The following is a 12136-nucleotide window of genomic DNA, read 5'->3' as shown; positions in this document are numbered from 1 at the left end:
TTGTATATGTATATAATATATTATAATATACTAAAGTTTTACGTGAAAAAATATTCGGAAGTTCATGATTCATTTACCACAATTTTATAACTTTTAAATCCCTTAAGCACTGTTTAGAACTTGCGAATATTTGTAAGTCATACATAAAAGAGAATGAAAAATATTTTTACACAAATTAAGGCGTGGAAAAGCATCATTACTTTAGTTGAAAAATATAAATAATCTCTTCTAAAATTTCTGAAAATTCAAACTTTTATGTACTAAGTTTCTAAAAGAGTCAAACAAACTAATTAATTAATGATAATATCAACATTTATTTCTGTTATTCCTTTAATAATAAACTAACTTCTATAATAAACCTTCTCGTTCAGATATTATTGAATTATTACCAAATAATTTAAGGAAATTTGAATTTATAATTTACAAAGTAAACTAATTGGAAACGTTATAGATCTCAACGATGAAGGTGGAACTGAGTAATGACAACGATAAAATGGAGCAGTTTATTATCTTCGACGACGAATTCAAGACAATAAAGGATAGGAATCTTATCATTGCGTGGGGGTAGCAAAAAAAAAGTAAAACTTATAATCCAAAGACAATTGAAACGAGGAAGAGAAAGCATAGCTCTGTGTCGTCATCCTGTAATTTTATGTTGTAATAGAAATGTAAGGAAGAAATAGCAATCTTCTATGGGAATTCCTGACATTGTCTTTTTGGATATTGTCATCAATTTTTTTTATGTCTTACATTATTACTTATAGATTTATGGGAAGAATAGTTCTGTGGTTTAATATCGATGTTCAATAGAAAAATCTCGTATCTTTCCCTTCAATTTATCATTACATGCGTTTAATTAATTGCTATTTTTGCAAATTTTTACTTTTCAGTATTATAGAAAATGTTTTCTCTTGTCTTCAAGTTAAAAACTCATTGAAGTTAACATGTAGCAAAGTTAAAATTAAATAAAAATAACACAAAATTATAGAATTGTCAATCAGAAATCGATACTTTAGCACGTACAAGTTTAAAATTTATAAATTCTAGGGAAAAAGTGCTGCGAATCGTGAAAGAATGAAGAAAAAAACGAAGTTCTATTTATCACGTGGTGGCACATTATGCAAATTTAAACATTTCCTACGGTATCATTGATAAAATGAGGGACATGGATATTATCTGATGACCATGGTGAAAGAAATTCGGTATCCTAGGAAGCGATACAACGATTTGTTTCCCCGTAGGTGCGCTGATTTTGTCGGCTTTTACTTACTAATCTTCTCACACAGAGATAGAAGAAACAGTTAAAAAAACTGGGGCGGAGGCCGTCTGTTGGAACGTTTGCCGACTGTAATAAATCAAGCGAGTGGAGGAAAGACGACTGAACAACTGCCGTTGTTTCACGGAATAATCAATACCCATCTACTCTTCTTTACTGTACAGACCACAGTTCTGCAAAGTGACAAGTTTCTGGGGCGCGGTTCTTCCACTCAGGACGAAGAAAACCACTTTCCTATTAAGTTCAAAGCTTCTTCGCCTCCTCCTTGTCAAACGATTGTTCCTTTCCGAGTAGAAAACTTCAAACACAGGAACTCACCATTAGTGTAGTCTCATTGTATACAGCATTCAATAGCTTTTTACACCATTTTTTTAATACAATTTTTTTTATTTTGCCTAAAGAGCAACTTGATGATATTTTCCTGTTGAAATTGTCGTCCTTTTTTAAAATATGAATTATTTTTTTTATTAATCTTTAAAGATTTTCCTCTGTACTTGTCTTTAATTTATTTTTCTTTATACCCTGTCAACATTTACTTACAACCTCTTCAACTAATCACTTCAATTTGGCATTTAAAAAGACATTTAAAGTTGAAGAATTCGGTGGAGATGAGAAAATCATTTTCATCTTCAATATTTATATGATAAATTAAGTTATATGTTAACATAAATTTAATTTAATGGGAAAGTAATTCTTTACTTAAATTGTATCTTTTGGATAAGAAGAGATGATATGAAGGAATGATGATAAAACATTAAACATTTAATTTAATAACTTTTTTTCGCAAGTAAATTAATAAAGTGCGAAAAATTCAATAAATTATTTTNCAAACTTTAATGATCTTATCGTTATACATACGTGTTTATCTGGCAAAATGTACACACACACACACATATATATGTATGGTTACGTATATAAATGCTTTTTGTTAATATATTTCATGATATAGATTTAGTCAATAAACTAAAAGATAATTATAAAGAGTGAGGTGCCTTTCTGGATGAAAAGACAAATGTAAAAAAAAATATTAGAATTGATATATGAATCGAACACAAACGGATATTGCAATGTGGTTATTTGTATAACGCGCTGTTGATTTTTTTTCGAAACAGTTGAAAATGCGAATAAGAGATGCGAAAAGTACACAGAAAGACGATTCTAGTTCACGTTTGAAATGTACTTTAACTGAAAAGAAATCTAAGAATAGAAGTTCCAGGCCAAACTAAGCAGAATCCAGTTTCGTTTCTCTCAACACGAGATGAGAAAACTCGTGGAAATTCAATTCTTTGTTTGATACGAACCGTTGTTAGTCTTTCACGTCTGAAAATTCGCTATGTAAACTGCAAGCATCATCCTTTCACCTCTAATCGGTTGCTTCTATCAAATACTTGCATGGTGTCATGGGACTCACCGTAAACTGTCATGTTCTGTTCCCGGGAGTCTTGCCCCGCTAGTGATGTCACGAGACAAGTGTATTTGCCACTCAGCTCCGTTGTTGGATCCAAGACCTTCAGGGCCCTATAACGAGAATAAGCGTCGACTGTGTTCACGCTGAAATTCAGATCTAAACGATCCTGAAGTATCCCAGATGTATGCCGTATTTTCAGTTCTGGTATCCATTGATATACGGGCTCCAAGTTTTCATTGAAGAACCATTTTACCACAAGTCTGATGTCGTTCTCATTGTAGACGTATTCACAATCTAAAATCACAGAATCCTCCGTTCCGTTTTCCACGTACCTTGGCACCGAAAATCTTCTTATCTCGACAGCCAAAACTAAAACAAAAATAATAACATTTTATCCCTTTTTTTAACAGCGTAAATTAACATTATTTAAATATTATATTTTCTATATTTTTTTCTTTATAAAAATATACAATTTAATTAATTGATTTATAATTCTAACAAATACAAATTTGTATTTATAAACTAAGAAAACAGAAAATTTAACAGACAATAACAGAAAAACTGCATGTACATTTTAACTGCAATTAACTGTATTTATTATATTTATAAATGAAGAATGATAAAGTAATACAATTTATATAAAAATAGCACTAATGATTTTCTATTAATTGATAAATTCTTTTCTCTACAAGATTAATTTCTTCTACACTTTTACAAACGTATCGAGTGTCTTGAAATTCTGTACTTGTTAGGGTTTATTAGAGAAGTAAAGAAAGTTGTTATCTAAGTCGAAAGTTCATCAAACAACAGGTTTTTATTACATTATATCTAACAATAAAAGAGAATTATTTTCTTCTTATTTCTACTTATTACTTCCCAGAAGAAAACTATATTATTGTGTAACTTAAAAAATTAATTATAATAAAAGTTAATATTTATCATTTAATATTCTTTTCTAATTTTTTACGTCTTAAAAATTCGAAAATTTAAGCAATAATTAACAAGAAAAATGCATAAATGGAAACGTTATTACTCTTCAAGATAACGATGATTTCTGTATATAGATATACAATATTTATTCTTATTAAAAATAATTACTGTAAAATGAAGCAATTCGATACATCGAAATTCAGTATCAATTGTTAAATTTATAGTTTAACACTCGATATTTAGTCTTAATTACATTAAATGATGAGAAGTAATCACTATATCAGAATAAAATACGCGACATCAGACCATCTACATAACTTTTAATCTCTTTTAAACTCGTCTATAATCGAATAATAAATTACTTACGATAACAATTGTTGTATTAATTAAAACAACAGTCAGTCAAAACGATAATGACTAGATTAAAGAGATAATTTTAATCCATATTTATGAAATTCTTCATAATTTCCTTCCCTTTCCTTTCAAAATGACGTTACGAATTTCAGGATACAATAGTCATAAATAAAATTTTAACTCATTTAAACCATTCCACTTCAGTTATTAATTAAATCGAATAGAATAGGGATTTGTAATGCAAAATTATTGATCTCTACGTCATTTTACTCTATAGATCAAGAAGTATGTTGATGAGCATTAATATTTATTAAGAAAACTTTCGATGTTTAATGTTTAAATTATATTTTATTGTATATTAGAATGATAGAGTAAGAGTAAATTAATTTATTTAAGGTGAAATAAACGGATTACAATACATTTTTGCCAGTCAGCATCATCTTATAGCCCAGTATCCTGTTATCGAATGAGTTTTTAAAGGTATCAGATGAACAGAAAGAGCTTTTTTTTTTCCTTTTTTTCTGAAGAAAAGCATTCGATTGGGTTTTGATTAAATTTTCTTCATCTTCACTGCATTTTTCTCCTTTTTTTCTCTATATAAAAAATCATTTTTTTTCGCTTCTTAAAACTTTAAAATAACGCACATTCCCAAATGCCAAATAAAACCGAAACGTGTTAGTTGATAAGAATGAATTTGCAACGTGTTGATTAAAAAATTTAAAATAAAATAACCTAAAACACGACTTAGAAAACAAATAGTAAATTTGTCAATGGTGATAAAATTTATATAACGTTTCTACTATAATTAAATTTTAATATATTCCTACGTGGCTTATTTACTAAGATATATTATCCCACACCACATTATTTTCGGTTTTAACAGCATTTTTATCCTTGCTAACTCTCACTAGTGCATTCAATATTTCAAAATTTGCTAATATTTTTGATCAATTTATAAATTTGGAACGAAACGTTAAAAACTTTACTCTAAATTATTAAAAAATAAACTTTTTATATATTAAAAAATTCAGNATTTATAAAACAGACATCACCATTGGATTCTTATCACACAACATGGACTTGTGATACATATATAACTTGAGTTATGTAACTAATCCGGAATTGTAAAGAGAAATGTTAGATTTATTGGTATTTAAATATAAATTTGTAATTTGATACAGGGATAGTATGTATGGTTGGCTGGGGAGGGAATAAAAATCCCGAATTGCATCCCAAGTCCATGTTGTACAGTAAGATCCAATAAAGTGTCACAAAGTGCCTATGTATCTGGTATCTGTTTTATACATGACTAAGTACATTTAAAATATTAAAAACAGAGGTGACTTTACAAGTAATTCTTTAAAAATATATATAAACAATCTCGTTTTTAAAATATTTTACATTTTTATTAGTAAATTTTAATACATATAAATCCTTTTACAATGTTTCTTTAAACTTAACATTATATAAAATAAATGTTTAAGGTTTTATATTTTACGGAACTTCTATTAAAAAATAATTATTATTTTTTTTATTATTTAAAATATTTTGATCCCACTTAGATATATATTTTAAGAGCTGTTTCGTCTTTCTATCCAGACTGATATATTCTGAAGGCGAATGGATTTTTACCATATTTGCATATAACAGGAAAAAGACTAGCATCGACACTTAAAGAATTTCGTTCGTTTCCATCAGGTAAATGGCAAACAAAAACTTTTCCTCTCTGTAAAAGCTAACTTTAACCCGCCATCAAAATATCCAAGACGAGCTGTCGAAACTACTTGCAAAAGGAATAGACATGAATTCTTAAGCTTGCAAAGTGAAAGATGCAAACTTTGATGTACAAAGAAAAATTGCTAGGCTCTTGCTATCTACTGATCGATATTTATTTCTAACTTCAAGTATTTTAAAGGCGAATAAGGAAGTCTTTCAAATGAATGCCAACGTTGGATATGTCTTATGGAAATCCTCCGGCTAAGATGAAAATACGGAACACCTAATGGACACTGAATCTAACTTACGAGAGTGATTCTAATGATCTAAATGCAAAATAGTACACTTTTTGTCAATAAATAAATAAATAATTTACTCTGTCTATAATAGAAATTTTAATATCGTAACGAGGAATAATTACCAATTTCCAAATCCGTAATGTTCGACGGCATCCAAAAGCATCATTTCTTCTTTTGCTTTCCAAGCATTGGGAGACTGAAAGACCGGAACATTACCACAATCCTAAAATATATACATTTTTTAAGTCTATTGGAAATTGTTAAATTTAAGGTAACAATCAAAATTAATAAACTTGTTAAAATATTCAGAATACTTAAGTTGATTATTTTCCATATACATTAATATTTAACAAAGACAGACATTTCTAAATTAAAAATTATTATAATTATAAGAACAAGTTAAATTTCTCTTTGTTTCTACCGCAGTCTCTATATTGCTTTCTATTTGCCAACTTCTTTACTGTACAAGAATTTGAAACATCTAAGACGATTTCTCAATATAGATATTAATATATAATACTAAATAATTTAATCAAAAAAAATATACTGGGTAAACTGAATGGAAAATGATATAAAATAAAAAAATTTTACGTATAAAAATGTTTTTTTTATATATATTGTTCTTAAAAACATTTATATCTCAAATTAATGATGTGCTTTAAAATAATAATCATGAAATTCATATAATTTAATTAATCTGCCACACAATTTTAATGAAATGATCAATCACATCCTAAGTACTAATCTGTTTACATAAAAAAAAAAAAATTCATAATATTCAAAAAATTTAAAATAAGTAAATTACAAACGTTCAGAAAATAATGCCAATTAATTGTTAATAAAAATAACTCGGCCATTTATTACATAAAATAAATTTATGTCTACTAAAAATGTTAAGACTCAAACTGATAGTGTTTATTCCTTAATGAAAGATCAAACCGAATCCTTTGATATGATGGCAAGTGAATTAACCAAGTTTGAGCACATTTTAATTACATTATTAAAAAATGTCTTTCATTCCTAAAAAGATCACAACACTTATAAAAATGCATTTGATCTTGATCTTGTTTTAAAAAGGATCTGATATTTTTAAAGGAGGTTTAAAATTTATGTAAATCGTCAACAATGGATAAGAATTAACTCAATATAAAAGAGCAAACTTAATAAATTTAAATAAATAAAATTAGAAAAAAATTATAAGAAACAGAAAAAGGATTTGAAAAAAAAAAGTGATTTATAAATATTTTTGTTTTGGTATATAGTTTGGTGTAAACTTTTTCATTAATAATGATCTTGTGTTATTCATTGTATTTGCTACCTTGAGTTAAATCTAGACTAAGATGCTACAGGCATGACATCCATTATTATTGTTGGAATAACACCTGCTGCATCTTTTGAAAATAACTAAAACAGATATTTTAAAGATAAAATGAAACTTTATACCTATAAAGTAAAAGCAAAACTTTACATCATTTGCAGACAGAGCAAAAGAGAATATCTAAATAGATCTTAAAAGAACAGTACTGATTTTGTTCCTAGGATCTTTTCAAAGTTTAAATTTCCATCAGATATTTCCAAACTGACTTGAAATTTTTCAGAATGTTATTATTCTCTACCCTAGAATACTAAAATATTATGGGCATACCTGTAGATGAGTTTAGAAAGAAATCTAGCAATTTTAAATTTGCAATTGACATTTCAATTATATTGTTTATGCATAGCCTGTACTAATACACTCCACAAAAATGAAATCGCAACACCATGAACAAATTGCAGGACCTGTAGAGATGACATAGATATGCAAACTTATCATTTGCATATCTCTGTCACTTCTACCAATTGGGTCATGTGATACCCACTTTTGGGCTATAAAAACCAACAGTCGGCTCAGGCCATAAATTCTATTAGCAACAGTTGGTGGCAGCTAAACCTTGAAGAAATGTAGAAAGTGCCTGGGAGATGATAGTGAACCGTATACCACCAGTTAACGGCCAAGAAATAAGATTCATCCTGGAGCCGTGCAACCTCAGTTTGTCAAAGCATGCAGTTGCCACATGTGTTGGGTACAACACGAGTATCATCTGATGATGTGTGGCATGATGGGCACAGGAACATCTGTGAACGTGCCAAAGAAAAAGTGGATCACACTGACGCACGACAGATCATGTAAACCAGTAGATTCACCAAATGGCCCATCGAGAACTGTTCACCGGGACATGTGACATCCAAAGTCACCCTTAGCCGTTGACAAGCACATCTGTATCCACCCAAACCATTCACAACAGGTTGCACAAAGTCAGGCTGCACACATCGCAATTGGCAACCAGATGCCATTAACTGCCCATCATGGTGTCATCATCATCGCAACTGGACAACTGAATGGCATCAAGTATTGTTTATGAATCCCACTTCTGTCTATGGAGGAATAATGGCCATGGATGGGTGTGGCGGTATCCCAGGAAACATAACATGCCAGGCCTTTTTTTCAAGTGTTACACCAGCCCACATATTGAGCATGATGTTTGATCGATGGACAGCCCCAGTGTACAATTCCAGTACTCTGACAGCAGACCAGTATGGCATACAAATTGTGGATCCATGGTTCCACCACCAGTGCAGGCCGCATGTGACACAATGTTCCGGCAAGATAATGCTTGACCACACATCACATGGTAAAATCTCATCAGTCTGAATGGAATTCACATCCATTTCTGGCCAGCAGTCTTGTCATATCTCTCTTCCGTCAAACATCCATGGGACCTTGTCTGACATAAAGAGCACCAGGGACCCTATCACATACCATAGATGACATGCAAACCACAGTGGATGCAGCTTAGCAAGGGATACCTTGGGCAACTATTAATCACCTCATTGATACTATGCCTCACTGTATGGCAGTCTGTATATTCATTACCGAATAAACAGGTGTCTAACATACATCTTTGTTTATTCTTTTAATCATTTGCATAATTCTTTCATCTCTGGCAATGTTCGTGTGACTAAGCGCATTCATTCATGGTGTTATGATTTCACTTTTGAGGAGAGTATATTGAACTGTTTAATTTTAATATTCAAATCTAAAACTTTGTTCATTCTGTTGATACTAATTTTGCCTATCTCCATATGCTCTTCTAGCAAAAAATGGAAAATCGTATTTTCAATTACATAACAAAAATTTATCCAACTTATTATAAATTATTTTTTGTTTTAAATGACTCAAAAAAGTATATTATTATGTAAACTAAACTTTCATAATTTTAAAGTAAAACAATTTGAGATTTTCTATCCTTAACACACTTCTCAGTTTCCAACTGAACTCAACAGAATTTAGAAGCTGTTTTAGCTATTTACCTATATATTGTATATATATTTTATATATTTACTATATATTGTGTGTAAAAATACCTACTTAGGAAGGAGAATAAAATCACAAAAAACATTATGACAAAGCATTTTACTAATTTAAAAATTTGTACTAACAATTAGAGCTAATTGTAATCTAGCTTTTGTTTGAAAAATAAAAAAACTCAGCTTAGTTTGAATATGTCTAAAAATATTTGAAGTGTATTCTTTATTTGTACTGGATAGAAGAGTGGAGAGTGGAGTTGGCCAAAGATAAAAAAGCTTACATCATTTGTTTAAGTGTAACTTTTAGAACAGAAAAATAAAATAGAAATAAACATGAATTTGTCTTATTTTTTAAACCTTAAAAACCTAAATCAGTAGTTAAGTATTATTACACATGTTCCATTTTAAACACCATTTTTAATTACACCAGAATTTATTTACAAAATAAAAAAAAATTACCTTTTTACACTGTCTATTTACCAATAGCAAGTAACTAAATAAACAATGCAGTTGATAAACTTTTAATTATTTGCCATTCAACATATTCAGAAAGTTAAAATATAGAACTAACATTCTGAATTCTAAAATTAATATTTATATAAAATTCTGAAGCCTTCAGAGTTCAAAATTCTTAATCAAATAAATAAATAAATAAATATGTCAAATAATAATATAATGAATTTTCAAAATTTTAAAATAAAGAGAAAAATAACAAAAACAATTGTAGATAGAAAAATATATAAATTTCTTAAAAGCAACATTTTAATAAAAAGAATTAAAAAATATTAAAGATTTTATAATTTGTTGTTAATATATGACAAAGTTTAGACTTTTTGCAAACATTTTTAGTATAATTAACATCAAAATGATAGATATTATTAGTATAATGTTTAAATCGTTATCCAAATTATTTTGAGGCTTGAAAAAAATTGAGCTAAACGGAAATTCAAAATTGTAAGGTCTTTTTGACTGTATATTTAGTGATCTTCAGAAAAGTAAATTAAAATGTACAGTACATCAATGTTATTGTTCAAATATCTGATAATATTTAAACTCAGAATACATGAAGTCAAGTTCACAAATAGAACTAAACTCTCAACTGGACTAAATTCTATCTGTAAATCCAAATCATACATATAGACAGTAATAATTTACAACAAAAGTTAAAAATTTAATTTTTAGCTTACGTATTATCAATATAAGATAATTCAACTGCCAAATTATATTTGTTCGTGCAAATTTTTAGCATGACATTCATGTGTTAAGCAAAAATGTAATCATATATAGAGTCTGTAAATATTGAATAAACAGTCAGAAAGCCTTAATTTCTTATCCTGTACAATTTGTTATTATATTAAATTACATACAGAAGATTCATTTAAACATAAAACAGATAGATTGTCTTTTTTTCATGAGATAAAATATGAAATAGTATGATTTAAACTTATACAATCCTTCTTGAAAGGCAAAAAGTAAAATTGGTCAACGATAAAAACAATGAAACAACTTTTCTACAAGAATGCTAAAAAAAATATAAAAAACAAATGACATGTACTAACTAGTTCATTTTCTCCCTTTCTTTTCTTTTTATTGGAGAGCTTGTCATTCATCGTGAAATCAAGTTTAATAAGGTTTCCTTGCCCTCCTTGATCTTTGTTAATATCTTCCTAATCCTTAAGAAAAACTTGAATCATGAATATATACTACCTTGAATTTTGCATTAATCCTGTAATTATTTTATATTTAAAACTGTTAATAATTTATGTGGTAGAAGCAAAGTGAATAAGCATATTTCATGTTGATTCTAAACACATTCAACATTCTGTTTTGCATTTTCAGTAATTTTATGGCTTTGAAAAAATATCAAAAAACTTACCGATTTAATTAGAAAATAACATTTTCAGTTAATTCTATTACTGTTTACGATTCTCGGTTTAATACACAGGAACAAAAGTTTAAAATTAAAAACGACACAAAATCCACCGTATAAAAATTTAGACATAGAATTATTGAAAATGTTATTGTTCTAAATAACTAGTAATTTATGATTCTTTTCCAAAAGATGTAACTTTATTGAAATTGTAAGCTTACAAATCAATAAACTAATAAATTTCATATATTAAATTAAAATTCATGCTTTTATTTATGGAAATTATAAAAATTCAATATAAATTTAAAATATTAAATACCATTTTCCACTGATTTGCACAAAGGAAATAATATTTATTAGATATGAATTAAAAGAAAACAAATTTTCTTGTTTTCGAATAATCAATTAGATTACATGAAATGAATTTAATTATAATTTAATTTAAATAAATATTTATTCCAATGCTTATCAAATTTAAAATATCTTTCAAATAAAGTTATGCATTTTTATATTTATATATTTTACCTTATGGATTTGTCTTGTGACAAATTCTAGAGAATAAAATTATTTGCAATAAAAATCATCACTTCAGTTGTAAATAATTATAATTTTAAATGATTACTACACAAATAAACTCTGTTTCATAAATTAACTTTCCATTTTTGACAATTTTGAAAAATAAATTCTTTAATTCAAGTTTATTTTTATATGCTTTAAGTATTTATAGCTAATAATTTATTTATGCATAAATAATTTGCTTATAATTTTTTCTTATTGATATATAATGACAACTTTGAATAATATTTTTTCTTAAAAACAATGCATAACTTTATATTTTACATAATTTTTAATATTAACAACAAAATCTACTTTATATATATATATATATATATATACTATGTGTATATGTAGGGGAAAGGGGGTTATTAAGGATA

The 12136-nt window shown here is 27.8% G+C and overlaps 1 protein-coding gene across 1 annotated transcript in view; it reads right to left on the bottom strand.

Annotated features, from left to right (window-relative positions):
• Positions 1 to 2625: 2625 nt before the first annotated feature.
• The window catches only part of LOC111625184, a 49971-nt gene continuing 40460 nt past the window's right edge, over positions 2626 to 12136 (bottom strand). The window contains exon 2 of the mRNA XM_023368246.1: positions 2626 to 3053. Within this exon, the coding sequence (XP_023224014.1) occupies positions 2626 to 3053 (428 nt within the window). The remainder of the gene's footprint in view (positions 3054 to 12136) is intronic.

The sequence above is a fragment of the Centruroides sculpturatus genome, unplaced genomic scaffold (assembly GCF_000671375.1).
Source record: "Centruroides sculpturatus isolate CEXI.00-Female unplaced genomic scaffold, Cexi_2.0 scaffold258, whole genome shotgun sequence".
In the NCBI taxonomy this organism is placed as follows: Eukaryota; Metazoa; Arthropoda; class Arachnida; order Scorpiones; family Buthidae; genus Centruroides; species Centruroides sculpturatus.
The sequence above is the reverse complement of the archived record's forward strand: the minus strand, read 5'-3'. Positions and strand labels throughout refer to the sequence as shown.